This window comes from Physeter macrocephalus, chromosome 8 (genome assembly GCF_002837175.3).
Source record: "Physeter macrocephalus isolate SW-GA chromosome 8, ASM283717v5, whole genome shotgun sequence".
NCBI classification, from domain to species: domain Eukaryota; kingdom Metazoa; phylum Chordata; class Mammalia; order Artiodactyla; family Physeteridae; genus Physeter; species Physeter macrocephalus.
This window is the reverse complement of record NC_041221.1, coordinates 141,832,269-141,850,387: the sequence shown is the minus strand read 5'-3', so window position 1 is coordinate 141,850,387 and position 18,119 is coordinate 141,832,269. Positions and strand designations below refer to the sequence as shown.

Below are 18,119 nucleotides of genomic sequence, written 5' to 3'. Positions count from 1 at the left end.
TTAAACAATAAATATTAATGGAGAGTTCCATGAAGGGAGGAAGACACTGCAGCAGTTGAATTTTGAGCACCCAAAATACAACAAACAAGAACCAAAAAATATTCAGTAGATAAAAACAGGTATTTGAGGACTTCCCTGGTGGCGCGGTGGTTAAGCATCCACCTGCCAATGCAGGGGACACGGGTTCAAGCCCTGGTCCAGGAAGATCCCACATGCCCATGCCGTGGAGCAACTAAGCCCATGCATCACAACTACTGAGCCTGCGCTCTAGAGCCCGCAAGCCACAACTGCTGAGCCCACGTGTCACAACTACTGAAGCCCGCATGCCTAGATCCTGTGCTCAGCAACAAGAGAAGCCACCACAATGAGAGGCCCACGCACCGCAGCGAAGAGTGGCCCCCACTCACCACAACTAGAGAGAAAGCCCATGCACAGCAAAGAAGATCCAACACAGCCAAAATAAATAAATAAGCAAACAGGTATTTGACACATGCTTTTTTAAAGTACTTTTTCTTCCTATTGGATAATAATGTAATAATCAAACATGGAAATCAATTAATCAAACAACTTAAGTCAAGTACATACCATGGAGTACCAGGAATAGGAGTAGTAGCCACTGGTTTTGCCTTCTGGGCAGCCTTTTCTTCTTCAGTCATCTCCTCTTCTTTGGGCTCCTATGGGAAATGATATTATTCCCATTAAATTAGTATTATAAAACTATACCTGAATATCCCACAAATACAAGAAACACTGCAAATACCTTAAAGTACAACCAACATAAGGTCTGTTGCTAGCATACAGAGGAGAGACCCTGAGTCAGAATTTCTAAATAAGTTCTAAATCCTTGCCCCCTAGACAGAGCCGAACTGCACAACAGTAGACCCCATCAGCAGCAGGTCCTATCTTACAGACTCACTAACCATCTGTTTAAGAGTAGAAGTAAGGAAAAGGGTATAGAAGATTAGAGGAGAACTCTTCATTTAAGGTTGTTTTTTTTCTGCTAAATTCCTTACTGATAAGACTACCGTTTGTCCCTCATTGAATAAAAAAAGCTTCCAAAAAGCAGAGCTCTTTTAGTGCTGTACAGAGATTATTCCATGCCACGAGAGGACAAATAAAATACAACGATCATTCCCCAATATGAAGCTGTACTTCTAATTATAACATGTACCAGTCTGTAAGTCAGGAGGGGACATCAGCTCTGGTCCAAGGTCCTTTCTTTCTAGGGGGATCTTGGTTTAGTATAAGAAGTAATTTAATGAAACTTTCAAAGGAAAAACTGAATTAGAAATTTCAAAGAACCCTAAAATTTCAGAGGTCAGGATTTAGAGCAATTATCTAAAACTACAGCAAATGGGTTTCCCTGGTGGCACAGTGGTTAAGAATCCACCTGCCACTGCAGGGGACTCAGGTTCGAGCCCTGGTCCGGGAAGATCTCACATGCCACGGAGCAACTAAGCCCGTGCGCCACAACTACTGAGCCTGCGCTCTAGACCCCGCGAGCCACAACTACTGATCATGCATGCTGCAACTACTGAAGCCCGCGCGCCTAGGGCCCGTGCTCCGCAACAACAGAAGCCACTGCGATGAGAAGCCCACGCACCGCAACAAAGAGTAGCCGCCGCTCGCCTCAACTAGAGAAAGCCTGCACACAGCAACGAAGACTCAATGCAGCCAAAAATAAAATAAATTTATAAAAAATAAAAATAAAACTATAGCAAATGGATTTTCAGTTACAAGTTAACTGTACCCAACAATCAATGCTGGCTCCCAGGTAAACAGGTAATGGCCCTTTACCTCTTTTATCTCCTTTATTGGCTCTTCTTTAGGATCCTCCTCCTCCGTCTCCATTGGCAGAGGTTCTTCAGAAGGTTCTTTAATTGGCTCTTTGATCTTCTCCTCTAATTTTTCTATTAAAAATTGAGATAACATCACACAGTGGTTCTGATGTAACTTCTGATGAACTTTCAGACAGTAGGCAGTTAAGATATTCCATTTCTAGTTATTAACCACAAAAGTAAAATGTTCTTCCTTGTAATATCATTGATTTGGATCTAATGTAATGTTCAACTTCAAATACCTTGCTATACCAATCAGGAAACTGTCAGTAGAAAAGAACTACTGATTTCAGAGGGACATAAAGTCTTTCAGGTCATTCATATATCATTTGTAGCAATCATTCATTTTGCTGAAAGGGATAACATACTAAAAAACAGAAACAGGGACTTGTGAAATAGAAAATTAAGAGTCCTCTTCCTCCAAGATTCCAACAGCCTAAAGTTTTTCTTCAGAACACATACAATAAATACATTCCTTTCTGATCATTACTATCAATCTCAATAAGGATAACGATAATTATTCAGTAGAATAATTATGCAATTCCTGACAAGAGTAAAAAATATATATTAGTGTGTACATATAATTTAACTTCTCCAGATGGTAAAGTGATAGACAAACATGTAAGTAGAAGAACTGGCTTTTAAAATAAATACATATTTATCAATTCAGAGGAAATAAATAATCCAACACTATGTAACTAGAAAATCCCTCAAACGTTTTAAAAAAGGAATTAACTCAGAAATTCAAATAGCATTTCTATTTATACTATGTCCCACCAAGTCATTAAAACTATACCTTTTTCCTTTAGCTCTTGGGGTTTTTCCCAGGTTGATTCTAATGTTCTATTATTATAATAATATGTCTTCCCATCTGCTGTTTTATATTCAGTCCACTCAGAAACTGCTGTTGCTCCAGCTAAGGTAGCAGGTGAAGCTGCAATAGCAACCTGGGGGTGTATCATGGGTACAATAGGAGGGGCCATTCCTGGCAATACACCTAGAAGAAGAAGAATAAAAAAATTAGATCCAAGTATCAAATTGTGATACAAAATAAAACTTTAAAATATGAGCTAAATCTTTCTACTAAACATTAATAATGAATGAGCCAGTTGAAACAAAAAAAATCATATAAATTATGATTTAATTACTTAAATCTATATCCCTGGTTTACTTCTAATGCCTAAATTCAATTAGATTCAGAAATTGAACCCAAGAAGTACCTTAAGAACAGTCAGAAATTTGGGTCACACCTATAAGTGAAATTTTAATAAAATATAACATAATAAATTATAAAAAATAATGGTACACTCTCTACTTATTAATAGAAATATATTTTTATAAAGAATTTCCTGGGCTTCCCTGGTGGCGCAGTGGTTAGGAATCCGCCTGCCAATGCAGGGGACACGGGTTCGATCCCTGGTCTGGGAGGATCCCACATGCTACGGAGCAGCTGGGCCCATGCGCTGCAACTACTGAGCCCGCGTGCCACAACTGCTGAGGCCCGTGTGCCTGGAGCCCGTGCTCCGCAAGGGGAGGACCCGCCACGGCGAGAAGCCCACGCACTGCAGCGAAAGAGGGGCCCCAGCTCGTGCAACTAGAGAAAGCCTGTGCACAGCAACAAAGACCCAGCACAGCCAAAAATAAATAAATAAAATTTATTTTTAAAAAAATTTAAAAAAAAGAATTTCCTCAAATTCTAATGAAATCAAGGCAACAAGCACATTTACTAAGCATATTTCCTGAGGCAAAATTGTTTTCTTGTTCTAAGGTACCTAAAAAGGATATGAATAAAATTCTATTTTAAAGTAAATGACTGAAAAAATAAATGACTGAGTTTATTATCAAATCAACTTTAATATACTAAGTGATTAAGTGAGATATCCCTGTAAACTCTTTGACAGTTTATACTTTTCTGGAAAGAGAGCAATGTTTTTTTTTTTTTGTTGTTTTTTTTTTAAAGATAAGCCAAGCTCTATATTTTTCACCAGACAGCTAAACAAGCTGGTATTATAAATAATCAAAAACGTGAATCAAAATTGAAAAAAAAAAAAACCCCTCAAATCCTATACTAGAATTTAAGTTTCAGGTAGTTAACTTCAGTAACTTTAAAATGCAAATTTATACTATACACACAAATATTCACACACATATACTCACTAGCATGCAAGCATAATCACATCACTTTACACATGGAAATGATTTTTTTATATTTAACTTAAAAACACACGTCAAAAAATAAAATTAAATGTTATGAATATGAGAATGAAGTTGTTTACACTTATTACAAAAATTAAGATATAAAGTGATTTGACCTTATTTACTTTTGTGAACCAACGAGGCTAATACTACAGGCAATTGGGAAAATTAAGTGTTGGCCAAATATGACAACTGCATTTATACTGCTCATTAAAAAGAAAAATATAAAAAAATCCACTCACTTGGGCAAAATAAATAAATAAAAGGATAAACAACAACATTCACTACCATGCCAACTTACAGACAAAACAAACTAAGATGGTTTTAAAAATTACCGGTCTTGGTGGTAGCGACTGTCTTTACATACGGGCAGCTGACTATTTGCATCATTGCTACACCTGTAAAATGGATAAGCAAGCATACGTTGGAAAGCTGCCATTGTATGTCGGCTACCACTGGGATTCAGGGAAATAATTTACCACTACAATTTAGAATGTTATTTCCAATGAAAAAGACCAAGGATGGAGTAGAATTTCTTTTTGTTTGACATTTTGTGGGAAGTGGTGCCAAATCCAATGATAACTAATTCTAAATTATAGCATCAATTACCTTTTTATCAAACCAGCTGATAATATTTGAAGGAGTCTCAAGAGTTTAAATTCAACAAAGGAAAGCCCCTTCATTACGTATGCATAACAAGTTTTCATGTTTTCATGTGGGACATTTTCCCACAGGACATCAAACCCATGCTGCTTAAGACACCAGTGAAAGGCAGATGCAGCATGACACTAACAAGACACTGTCTCTGTGCTGCTGCTAAGTGGGAACTACATGCAAAAGCAGAGGCATGGAGCATAACCATGCAGAAGTAGAAAAAGAGTAATAAGATAGGACAAAGAGGGGTGGGAGGAAAAGGAAGAAAATAAAGTATGAGACAGATCCAAATATACCACTGCAAATAATACTTTAAATAAAAGGGCAAAGATGAAGAGGAGGGTACCATTCAACTAATGACAAAATATCCATGTGTAGTGCCTGCTGTATGGAATGCCACAGGCTTGGAACACTGTGGGGGGCAGGCTAACAAATTAAGAAGAAGACAGCCCCTTTAGTATCATTAATGACTACATGGGCTGATTACTTTAGAAACCTCAATCGTTTAAAGCCAGCTAAAGGAGTAGCACTTGTATTAAAGAATGGAAATTACGTACAGTTCTTAGAAGAATGAAGACTCATCATGATGCATTACAATGGTGATAAAAAGGGAATGAAAGGAAAAGCTGGAAAACTAAGACTGATTAATTGAGGAAAATCAAAATAAAGAGTGAATTTTTTAAAACTTTTAAAGGAAAAGGCTGAAGGCAAAGGGTTGGGAAGTTAAATTTTATTTTCTATTTGTTTTGGGTAAAAAAAAAAACTAAACCTATTTTGGTACCGATAAAAATTAAAAGTAATAAATTCTTTTCCCCATTAAAGTACATAAAAATAAATTTTTCCTAATTCAGAGACAAAAATTAAATTAAACCCCTGCATTTGTAAATAACATACCTATGTTCACGCGCACACACACACAAAATACTGCCAATTTTTGAAAAGTGCCTTTATTTCTTAATTACTATTTTAAATAAAAATATTAAAGCTAAACTTTCTATTAACAATGAAATTAAAACAAACACACTGGATCAAAAAAGTATGCTGAGTAAAGTTTATGTATAGTTTTATTTTCCATAATGTTTAAAGAAAGCAATGGAAAAATTCGTTTGATTAAGGAAGTTACAGCATATATTAGGTTTAAATTAGTATAAATACTGCTATCTGCGGGATCACTGAGCCTACTAAGTCAGCACTAGAAATTCAATTCTTAGACTATTTGAACTTTACTCTCAAAGACTGTTTTCCAAAACCATCCCCTAATAAATAATTTCAACTACACAACTTAAACAGAAGAAAGTCAAATATATTCATATTTAGGCCCAACTGCCATTGTTAAATATCAGCTGGGCCAACACAGAACTCTTGTATTTGACTATCAACATTATAGGCCATAATAAAAGGACATGTTTGTTTCTTCTCATGTTAAAAAGACCAACTTAAGGTTTTCTAAGGGTGACTATATGCATATCATGAAGACTCACAAAATAACCAAACATCTAAATTTTTAACCTTCTATTAAAAAGGAGCATTTGTTCAATTTTCCTACAACTCTACCCTCAAATTATATTCTACCAGGAAATTAGAAAACTCCATTTAGTATTCTGGATAATCCTGATGTCACTGACCATAAGCTTCTTAAAATTCCAAATAAGATTTTACAGACTAAGAAGTAGAAATCCTGTAATCCTATTCCAATTCACTATCCCCAACTCCACCTCTTACTCCTATATTTTACCTAACTCTTCCACTCCTTTTCTTCATCTTGACTATCCCTTCTTTAATCATCCTCATTAGCACCATACATTGCTATTTCAAATAGAATATAAGGCTCCAAGATAAATTACATCCGAATTCCTCCTGTTTACCTTACTGTTGAATTGATATAAAAAAGGAAAAACAGAGATAGATAGCATTATACATAAAACCAAAGATTTGGGGAGGAGAAAAACAAGTCTTCTTTTCCATTCTCTTTTTTACTAAAGTACCTTAGATGACTGAATTAAAAGGGGAAATGAGAAAATGAATGAATTCTAATATCTAAGATGCCTTACTATATAAAACAAATATTACTTTCTATAAAACATTAGTTCCCTCTCCAAAGAATCTCTGGTATCTTGCATAAAATTTTACAGATTATCTAACTCAGGTTCTCTTCCAACTGATCTACAAAATATCATCAATGGCTGCCATTTATTAAATGCCTTTTACTGCCAAACTTCATAGGTACTACCTCATCTGGTAACACAAACGGTTACCATCTGTTCTAAAAATTTAACAGGGGGGTGAGGACCAGAGAAGACCAAGACATCCAAAGACAGCTATAACTGAAGGGATTTTACCGTGACAAAATTCCACTTTCTACAGAAATCAATTTTGCTACCCTTTCACCCACTGGTCCTATTAAGAACCTCTAAAGCAAAACCAAAATCCTTTTAGACAACAGCCTTTCCAATACCTCATATATGTTATTATGCTACCTCTCAATCTTCTCTCTACAGAATTAACAATCTTAGCTCCTTACGATCACTCAGAATCCAGGATCTGGTCATAACACTGTCCCTGACCCTAAAGCAGACCAAGATTGCAAGAGGTTATGACGAATGTCAAGCTTTTATCTATTCATCACTTAATTTTCTACAAAGAGTATATCCAAAAGGAAAGTATCAGCTGCTTAATCTTAAATTTAATTTTGAAAAAGGGTAATCCCTAGTATTAGAGACAACATTTTTTATCTTCTTCTTACTTTTAAATGATTTCGGTTTCTTAAACATCACATACTGGTCATTTAATTATCTAACACTACATCGACAACATGTAAAAAGGTTTTCCAAAAAACCCACTAATTCTCTTATATTTTTGGTTTCTTTCTTGCTAAGGTGTGATATATGAAAGTGTTCTTTTCAAAGTAGTTACAAGGAAATAGACAGTGTGATAATTAAAATGTGTGCAAATCTAAGAAACAGCTGTATCACAACCCTATTCTTAGACAAAAACTAGTACAATAAAGCAGCAACCATAGTGAAAGGAGTGTGAAATTAGGAGACAAGAGGCCTAGGTTCTATTCATCTTTGCTACAAACTAGCCTTGTGAGCTTGACCTCTCTAAGGCGTCAACATTTTCAACTATAATTCTAGGAGAACGGACCATGGATTAAGGAGTAAATATGTTTGACAACAGCAAACACACTCATATTAGGATGCCAAACACTACCACTGTTTAATCCCTATGGGAAAAATTCTACTCCACAATTTTTTAATTCCTTCTCTAGTTGAAAAGATTTCCCCTAAAAAAATAAAACACATGAACTCACCATAATTATTTAAACGTTAAAATGGTGCCTGTTATACTTCACAATTGTTACAAGGGAAACATGCTTTCTGTTTTAGATGAATTTTTTAAAGTTAAGTGACTCACATTTTCTTCTCAGTATAACGTAATTATTACGAGCATGATTTTTGGATCTGGAGTGCCCAGACTCAAACCCCAACACCATCACTTATTAGCTATGTGACCACAGGCAAGTAACTTAACCTGTGTATCTACCTCATAAGATGGTTGTGAAAACTAAACGAATTGTTCCATGTAAAGTGCTTAGACCAATGCATGATATAGAAATCACTTAACTTGTGTTACCTATTGTGACCTGTGATTTCTTAACTTCATACACTCAATCCCTTAAAATATTGCATTTAGAACATATTTACACAAAAAGATGATCATTTTTAATTCATTGGGGCCATTATCCAAAATAAGTGTAGCTTTAAATGTGGCTCTAATTTCAAGACATGTAAACAACAACAACAGAAAAGGACATTTACCAAAACTGAAGAGAAAAATATTGCAGTTAGCCATGAATCTTTTCAAAAATGTTTCAAACAAGTGAGATTCAAGGCAAATTTCAAATGCAACAGACACATGAGAACAAACTAACTCACAATATGAAAACATAGCTGGAAAAACTATTATAATCTATTGGTTTACCTGGAAGTGGAATTGGCATGCCAGGAAGGGGAACACGAAATGGAGGTACCATTACTGGTGGAAAAGCAGGTATTGCTGCTGCTGGCTGAGGTACTGAATGAGGAACGGCAGGAGGTAACGCCTGGGGATGCGGCTGAGGAACGGTTTGCACAGGTGTGGCTGTAGGAGCAGGAGTTGAAACACTAACTGTAGGCGTGGCAACTGAAACAGCAGAACTTGGGGTCTGATCTTGTGTTGTGGGTGCTGATAAAAGATAAAACAGAAATATGTATCACTCCTTCATAAACCATTTTACTATATTCATTCATCATTCACTCATTCAGTATGTAAGTATTTAGGGCCCATTCCATGCACTGCAAGGAATTTATAACAAGGTCTCTGTCTTCAAGAAGCTTGAAAATAGTTAAATGAAACATAAACAATAACTAAAACACAAAGTGAAATGGGATAAATGTATAGGAGTGTAACTCAAGACCCAAAGACCATTTCTTATTGTGAGACGGTACAGAAAATTTTATACTGTGGTGATAGGCCTTGAAAATTAGGATTTCAACAAGGAAAATGACAAAGTGAAAGGAGAAAATAAGCAAGTGGTGAGAAAAGTGAGTAAAAGCAAAGAGTAGGGGACAACAAGGTATTGTTTAGAAAACAGAAGCAGTCAACTAGTAAAACACTAGGCATACCAACAGAACCAGTGAGTTACAGCTGGAAAGGCAGGCCAGAGGCATAAAATGGGAGGCCTTGAACAGACAACTAAGGAGTCTGCACTTGACTGGGTAGGGAAAGGGAAGAACTTATGTAAACGTAGAGAAATGATCTAAAAGAATGAACACCAAAACGTATCTGTGTACACCTTTTACTTTTTACTACACATGCTTCATTACAGTTTGATTTTTTTTTTATAAGAATGCATTCATGTGTTACTTATGTGACTTCATGAATGTAAAAGGGATGTGGGGGAGGTAGAATGAAGGTTTCTGTATGGAAGAGTAACAATCACTGTTCATTTGATGAATTAACCTGGCGGATGCACAGGAAGAAAAGGAAGAACAGAGGTGGGAAAATCAATTTCAACATATCTGGAGTTGTCCAAGCAAGGAAGAACAGAGAGAAAAAGGTATGCAATAACTAATGACTGACTGGATATGAACAAATGGAGTCAAAAACGACTTGGGTTTCTCTATAATTATTTCAAAATAAAAAGGTAAAAAAAGAAAAAAAAAACAACTCAGGTTTCCAATGTGAGAGACCAGCAAAATGTGAAATTCAGGATAATTTGGTTCTGCTAATATGTTATTTTTAAATATCAAAAATAAAACATTTCATCCCTAATAATCACACTTTGTGACCCCCAAAATATGTAAAATTCCTTTTTCTTAAGTTTCAGTTCTCAAATATTATAAAACATTTTTTGTTATTTATTCACAACCCATCTAGTTCCAAAACAAAATTCATTTTCATAATTCATTGGTAACTAATACTTCATCTTTATCTTGATATAAAGAAAAATGCCAAACTTTACCTATACTGGAATAAGAATGAATTTATCAAATTAAATAAAACAGTGCTTTCCCAATCTTTATGCCAATTTTATTCTAAGGGAAAGCACACTGTTTAATGCAAACCACCCAATAATCCAACTGAAAAAATTTCTCACTGTCTTTCCTTCAGCTCCTAACAATGAAAAACTCACTTAGGCTGGGAAGATGTCAGCAATTTCATACTTGTTAATGAGGGACTCACCTTGGCTAAATAGACAGCAGGGCCAAACAAGTATCTTCAGGGGCCCAGGAATGAATTGGTGGTCTAGCATAGACCTAGCCTTAGGGTACAGTATCATATTAATATAATTTTATAACAGTATGAAAAATACAAATTACATGCAACATTTGCCCAGTCCCATACATATAGCATTTAGCATTTGTAATCTACTGCAATGGCTGAAAATATATCAAGTTATTCTTCCCAACTTCCCTGAGGAGGAGGATTTCATCAGCATTTTTCACAAACTTGCATAGGATAAAATGAGTTTATGCTCAACTGAGGTTAAAATATAAATTCCTTAATTTTTAGTTCAATTTACCCACAGGTTTATACTGCAGTTCATAGAATTACATTTTTTTAAAAAATCATGGTAATAGTATTTAGTAATATTTGCTAAACTCACAATACAAAGTACTGAGTCAGGAAAATAAAATGAGTTACAAAGGCATCAAATTTCAGGGGGAAAGGAACACCAAATGGAGATGGCAAAAAGTATTCACTCAACCTATTCCTCTTGCTGACACAGGATTTTCTGAATCTGATTAGTTGCCATGAGTCATGAGAGAAAAGGGACATAGGCAACAAAAGAATTAACTGGGAAGCTGGGAGAATGGTAGCTAGGACTTTATAGTAGGTAAATTCCTACTAACTCCATTTGCTAAAATGACTAGTGTAACACTAGACCTCAAAATATACTACTAATCCAGCCTCAGATCTTAACTAAAAAAGACAAGTGACTATCTCTAACAGATGAAGAAATATTAGGACTGATAACACTTCTTGACACTGAATCAAGTGAAATAAAAACAGCTATCAGGAATACTCAGAGAGACAACATCAAAATTGATGTTTAAAGGCAGTAAAAAGAACAAGATTTTGCTATTCTGTTCTTAGAATAAAGGCCTCCCTATCACTGAAGGGTAGTACAAAAAATGAAAAACAGGAATTCTGAATAGAATGGTTGGTAATGGACAAGATACCTATGGGCCTACTGATAGACCACTCTGATATGGAAATGGAATACAAAGAGAACAGTTAAAAGTTTTTGGCTACCCACCTCCCTTAAAACAAAGTACTACTATTTTTCCTTCCGAAGAGGCAGGGAACAAAACAGAAGCAACACAGAGCCTCCACATAGAACCACACTGCTTTTAATTAATCTCCTTCTCCCATCACCACCACAAGTACCCCATAAAAACTGACTGTTTTCTGCCTTGCCCCACAGGTTTTAGAAGCATTTGCCTATAAAAAGGCAAAGACCCTCAACCAACTAGCTAGTATCACTGTTAATCTGTATTTTCAGAATTCAACTTAGCTACAAGAGACCTGTAAAGCATTATTTACATCTTCCTATTAAGTACATTTTCTCCCAAGCCCTCTAAAAAATATCAAATAGGGCCTTTAAAAACACTGTCTCCATATCACATGTACCTTTCTTCTTCGGTTACTACGCACGTCAATAAAATAAAATCAAATTTGAATTTAAATTTAGTAGTATGACTAAATTTCTCTCATGTACATATTTCTCACAAAGAAATGTATATATAGTGTATATACATTAATATACACTAATAATTCCCTAGTCCCTGAAGCTACTGGGGGAGGGAAGAGAGACAGCTTTTTTTTTTTTTTATTCTCACCCATTATCCAGGTAGTAAACTAATCTAAATTATAATCGCCTTGTAGGGATAATTATGTATCTTCATGCCAGTATCATAATAAATAATCAAATCAATAAAATTATTTAAATATTTGGGGGCTCAATCTCACCCTGTAGAAAAAGTAGCAGCATACTTATATCAAAAAAAACAAAACAAAACAAAACTCAGAACTAGTAGCATAAGTATTAATGACAATCTTTCAAGCAAATTAATATTCTTCTCTCCTCATCCCTGAAATCTATTAATTGTCTCTCATCTTTATAAAAAAGATGTAACCTTTGGGCCTCTGCGTCTTCATACCTGAAAATTCTCTTACCTTTCGAACTGCTTCTAACACAACTCGACATTTCATCTGCCTGCATCCCATTCTGGGACCCTTCTACCTCTAAACAAGATTACTGAAAAGTTCCTAAGATTCCCTGATTTCAACACTACGCAAAAAACGAGTGCCATAAAAATCTTCCAGAATACTGCATTCATATAGACTGCCTAGTGCCTGCCTGCCTCACCCATTTGCCTGGTTCTTAAAACTCTTCATAACCTGGTCTCTTATTCAATATATTAACCAACATAAATCCTCCCACCTAACAATTCATAAACTATATTTATTCTCATTTCCTGACCTACGTTTCCCACTACCTGAAACCTCTCTGAAACTTTGAACCTATTCAAATCCTATCACACATCCTTTATGATAAACCTCAATACCCATGTAGTCCACTCACTTGTCTCTCCGTTTTCTTGAATTCTTATATCTTCTATTTTCGCTGCATAACTTTGCACGCTATTCTCTAATTGTTTCACATGCATTATTCTTGCCTCCTCAATTAGAAAAACTGGAAACTCTGCAAGATAGGGGCAGGGGCCAAGACTTACACTTATTCTGCAAACCCCACATCACCCAGCATTACTGTTGGCCAAGTTGAATAGCTAACTCTACACTTCCCCAGTTTAGCTTCATGAATTTCAACTGGGCAAATAATTTCTTCTTCTAATGTAAATTTCTGTTCTTTTTAGCCAAAAGTCTTAATGTCAAAAACATATTTTAAATAACATCAAGGATAATATCTAAAACACTAGGATCATTCTGGAATGCCTTCCCACTTGTCCATTTCTCTAGCCCCTAAATGAAAACACATGCTGACTAGTACTCACTTGATACTGTCTGCGAAACTGAAGAGGCAGTTGTTGTGGTAGAAGTGGTAGAGGACGGGGTTGATGATGATGTTGAAGTGGATACCACAGGTGCTGGGCTACTGGTCGTAGGGGTGGAAGCTCCCACTGCTTGTGCTTGCACTTGCGCCTGCACCTGGGCCTGGGCCTGGGCCTGAGCCTGAGCCTGTGCCTGCGCCTGTGCCTGGGCCTGCGCTTGCGCTTGAGCCTGTGCCTGTGCCTGCGCCTGCGCCTGCGCCTGGGCTTGGGCCTGAACCTGGGCCTGGGCTGCAAGCATAGGTGTCAGTTCTGACTGCTGAATAACCTTAACTCCATCTGGCTTGGTCCATGCAGATTCACGTGTCCGAGCATTGTAATAATAAACCTGCAGAGAAAGCAAAATCATCGGTATCAAAGAATCTGTCAACTATCATTTATAAACAATAATACAACTATATTTTGTCTTAAAACAGTATTAAAAAAAACCTTACAAAACAGAAAGTACATCAAAATTTGTATATGATGAGACTAAAGGTACTTTTTCACTCCTTTCTTCCTTCCCCCCAGTTTTCTATAATGAGCACACTATATTTTTAACACACACCAAAAAAGAACCAAGGTTATATTTTGTGCACAAAGTTAACACAGCAGGCCTGAGACTGCTATCCTTAGAAAGCCCTGTCCACAATGTTGGTCCTTGGCTGGCATCTGGAAACTTAGATTTCAGGAGGGTTCCCATCATTCCCTAACTGATAAGAATGGCTCATTATATTTAAACTGTTTATGCAAACAATGCAGTTTATGCTGAATACATGCCTTCCTTCTGGGAGTCTGGAATGTGGTATGTGCTGGGCAGATGGTGCCAGATATGGGACCAGTCCCCAAAGAAAACCCTCGACTCCTCAGCTCAGGAGAGCTTTCCCAGCAGACAACACTTCACCTGTGTGTTCACAATGCCATGTCGTAGGAATTAAACACATTCTATATGATTCCACTGAAAGGACTCCAGAAAGCTTGTGCTTGGTTGCTCCAGACTGCAGCCCATGCACCTCTTTCTCTTTGCTGGTTTTGCTTTGCATCTTTTCTCTGTAATTAGTCTTAGTTGTAAATACAACTACATGCTGAGTCCCATGAGTTCTCCTAGCAAACACTAAACCTGAAGGCTGTTTTGGGGACCCAAGGCACATATTTAAAATACAGGCTTCCAGAATCATAGGCAAACCTATGTAAGTGCTCCAGGCCACCTTATGTCTGTGCATAAGTCCAATCTAGCGAGCCTTTCCAGGAGTCCTGCCCCACCCTGGCTTACCCAAGGCTCATTCCTAATTGGCAAAGATACAGTCACTGATCTCAATCTGCCAGAACTCCTGTTTCACTCTTCTGTTACTAAGAAGCCAACAACCTAAATACATTTTATAATTTACCTTCCCATCTGGAGTTTTATTTTCAACCCATATCTCCTCAGTAGGAGGCAGTGCTGGAGTACCAGGAGCAGTCACAGGAGGCATTCCTGGTGGAAACATCATACCCGGTGGAGGAGGCATGGTTCCCATGGGTGGAGGCATGAAAGGTGGTCTCTGTTAATTCACAAGAAGTAATGTCACTTGTGTTTATCTTTTTTCCTTCAAATTATTACTAAATTCTACCCAAAAGTAAAGCACTGTAAGAGAACTAGTTTTACAGTCAATTCAGATACATTTATCTAGGTTGTGTAAGAGAAGTTTCTCTGTAATAAAAATGATTACTAAATAGACTAGAAAGAAGTACATCAAAATTCTAACAAACAGTCATTCTCTGGGTTATAGCATTATGGGTGAGTTTTGCTTTGTTCTTTAAACCTTAACTGCCTATTTCATACACTGGGCACTAGATTACTTTCAAAAGAAAAAAACTGATTCTTATTTACAAATAACATAGCAATAACTAAAAAGGAAAAACCAGATATACCTAACCCTTTGTTCTCTTTTCCTACAAGAAAAAAAAGAATATTAGCTAGGAAAATATTCATCATTTCCTATTTTTCAAATAATAATAATGTAGCTCACCAAAGATGTTAACATCAGTAAGTTTAAAAGATACAATAAAAAAAATTATCCCTTTTACTTTTCGGGAAAATGAGAATTTAAATGGTATATATTATAGTTAAAAAAAAAAAACCAACTCCTGGAACCATTCATTACTGATTCAACACTATCTCTGGTAATTCCTTCAACGACTGCTGACCCAAGCCAAGATCCTGAACCAAACAATTTAACTGTAACTGCTATATCTTAGTCACTAAAGCAGAAAAGAGGTCTGCCATTTTGAAAACAGATTTTGAACAGGGATTAAAAGATTTTCTCTATAATCTACAAGTAACATTAGAATTTAATTATCCAAAGCATCTTAATCTGGTTAATGGAATTGACATTATGCTAATAATGTGCAACTGTATTTCATTTTCCTAAAAATGTTTTCTTTTCCATACTCCAGTCTTTCTGGATTCAGCTTGCTGTCTGTCAAGAATCAGCACACAGGCCCATGTTCTATAAAATATCCACCCCAAATATATCTCATGCACCAGGAGCTGGAAATCACTTGGATTTACTGTAAAACCACACAATCATCCATCAAGACCAAGAAAAGCATCACAACATTAGAAAGTATCCCATTATAACATCTGATATACTTCCATTAGTGGGTTACATTAATCCATTACATTTTATAATATTCTGCAAGGACTTTAACTATTAAAGGCACAAAGTAGAATAAATTCACATGTAACAAGTTATACCACAGTCAGTAGGTCAAAGTTACTTCCTATTCTAATCCTGAAGAAAACATAAAACCATTTAACCATTTGTTTAAGGGGGGGTGGGGGAAGGGGGGGCTGCTCATTACTAGGAAGGCAACAAAATTACTAAGCAACGTATTAAAACCTGGTGTTTCTTCCATAAATATAACCCTATTAAAACAGAGTTAACATCACTTAAACAGTAGCTCATTATCTTTCTATTTTTAATAAGTTCATTCTTGATTATCCAAGCTAACAGAAGGGAGATGATACTACAGTATTTATTTCATTTCAGAATGGTACAGGCTGAATAAACTAAGAAAACATAGAAACATACTCAGTCAAAAAGAATATAATCTCAAAAGTAGGTATTTTTGAGAGTTGACACCTTCATAACCTCATTTCAGACAATAACTGGGCCTATTTACACTAAAGAGGGATATATGCCTCAGGTTAAAACACCAGAAAAGTTTTTATTTAAAGAAATCCCACAACAATTCTATTTCTAAAATTTTAAGATAACCATATTTTTTTCTGGGGAAGGAAAAAAATCCAAATATTGTGCTTACAAAATGTGTTTGTTGCCACTTTCTAGATTCTATACTAGGCATCATTTCTGGGGAGAACTGCTCAGGAATATACATACATATATATTTAAATTTACTTGCAATATGTATCACTGAAAACAAATTTCCCCTACTCTACACATAAGATTTCAAACTTCATTTCCCATAAAGAAGATGAATTACTAAAGACAATTCTCAGAGACGAAGGCAGGTTAGAACTACGCTATTCAATCCTAACTTAACACATACGTTTTTCTATCACCATATACATTTCCAGTCTGAATTTCCATACTAATTATTGTTACCAGTGCTTTTAGAGCAACACATTAATATAAGGATGTTCTTTAGTTTCCATTTTCCTATAAAATCAAGAACACAGGTTTTAAAGGCAAAACTCATATATAATATTGACACTAATGCCAACAAAGAAACAGCTACCTCTATATTCTTTACCTGGAGGTGTGGAGGGCCCATAGGTGGAGGAATCCCTCCTGGAGGAGGCATTGGTGGCATATTAGGATCAAAAGGAGGACGTCCAAATGGGGGCCGAGGTGGTGGAGGAGGGCCTCGCATCATACCAAAAGGTGGAGGAGGTCGCATGAGAGGTGGTGGGCCTCGCATCACTGCATTTGGTGGGGGAGCTGGGCCTCGGAACCTCAAGGCCTGCTGTTGAGCCATCCTGTGTGGGAAAGCCATGAATAAATTTTTCTTTCTCAATGTAACAAAAATGTAGCTACTAACCTCTAATTACATCAAATTTTCAAAGCCCTTAAGAGCAAGTAGAGTTGGAAAGTCATATTGTACCACTGCAGTAGAGTGCATCAGTAAGAATGATCAATAGACACCAAAATCTAGGAGGAAATTTAGATGAGGGAGGTTATTTGGATGGTCTTAAAGTATCTTCCAACATGTTTCTTACAGTTGCAAAGAAGGATGAACAAAACACCTATGCAATAGAGAAACTGACCTAATGTGACTGAGAAGGACACAACATCATCTATTCCAGGCAAGAATGCATAACCTCAATCTAATAAGGAGCTATTTGACAAACACAAAATGAAGAATGTTCTATTAGAAAGGGGGCAGCAGGGAGTATATTCTTCAGAAATATTGATGTTATACAAAAAAGACAAAGGAAGGCTGTGGAAATGTTCTAGATTAAAGAGGCCAAAGAGACATGACAACACAATAACAACTCTAGACAGGATACTAGTTTAGGATCTCTAGTTTAGAGAGAAGAAATGCTATAAAGGACATACTGGATTAATAGACAACACTGGAATACGGACAACAAATTAAAGTATTTTATCTGCAAATTTACATTGATACCTGTACCTGTGCTGTAGTTAAGAGAAGATCTCTATCCTTAGAAAATAAACACTCAAGTATTTAGGGGTAAAGGGCCATGGGTGTGTGTGTGTGTGTGTGTGTGTGTGTGTGTGTGTGTGTGTGTGTGTGTCTGTCTTACCCTCAAATGGGGTAAAGGGCCATGGTGTGTGTGTGTGTGTGTGTGTGTGTGTGTGTGTCTGTCTTA

General features: G+C 36.4%; 1 protein-coding gene across 11 annotated transcripts in view; it reads right to left on the bottom strand.

Moving 5' to 3' along the window:
* The window catches only part of TCERG1 (transcription elongation regulator 1), a 59,994-nt gene that overhangs the window by 36,027 nt on the left and 5,848 nt on the right, over nucleotides 1-18,119 (bottom strand). For 5 of the 11 annotated variants that reach the window (XR_448788.4, XM_007122242.3, XM_007122237.4 and 2 more), the window contains exons 2-10: nucleotides 17,039-17,264; nucleotides 14,671-14,823; nucleotides 13,250-13,631; nucleotides 12,820-12,939; nucleotides 8,670-8,912; nucleotides 4,370-4,432; nucleotides 2,635-2,835; nucleotides 1,798-1,910; nucleotides 586-674 (exon numbers count right to left, since the gene is read on the bottom strand). Coding sequence is in view for 10 of the 11 variants with exons in the window: in XM_007122242.3 (XP_007122304.1) it covers nucleotides 586-674; nucleotides 1,798-1,910; nucleotides 2,635-2,835; nucleotides 4,370-4,432; nucleotides 8,670-8,912; nucleotides 12,820-12,939; nucleotides 13,250-13,631; nucleotides 14,671-14,823; nucleotides 17,039-17,264 (1,590 nt within the window). In the remaining variant the exon portion in view is untranslated. The remainder of the gene's footprint in view (nucleotides 1-585; nucleotides 675-1,797; nucleotides 1,911-2,634; nucleotides 2,836-4,369; nucleotides 4,433-8,669; nucleotides 8,913-12,819; nucleotides 12,940-13,249; nucleotides 13,632-14,670; nucleotides 14,824-17,038; nucleotides 17,265-18,119) is intronic. The other 6 variants (XM_007122240.4, XM_055086819.1, XM_007122241.4 and 3 more) reach the window with 3 other exon arrangements.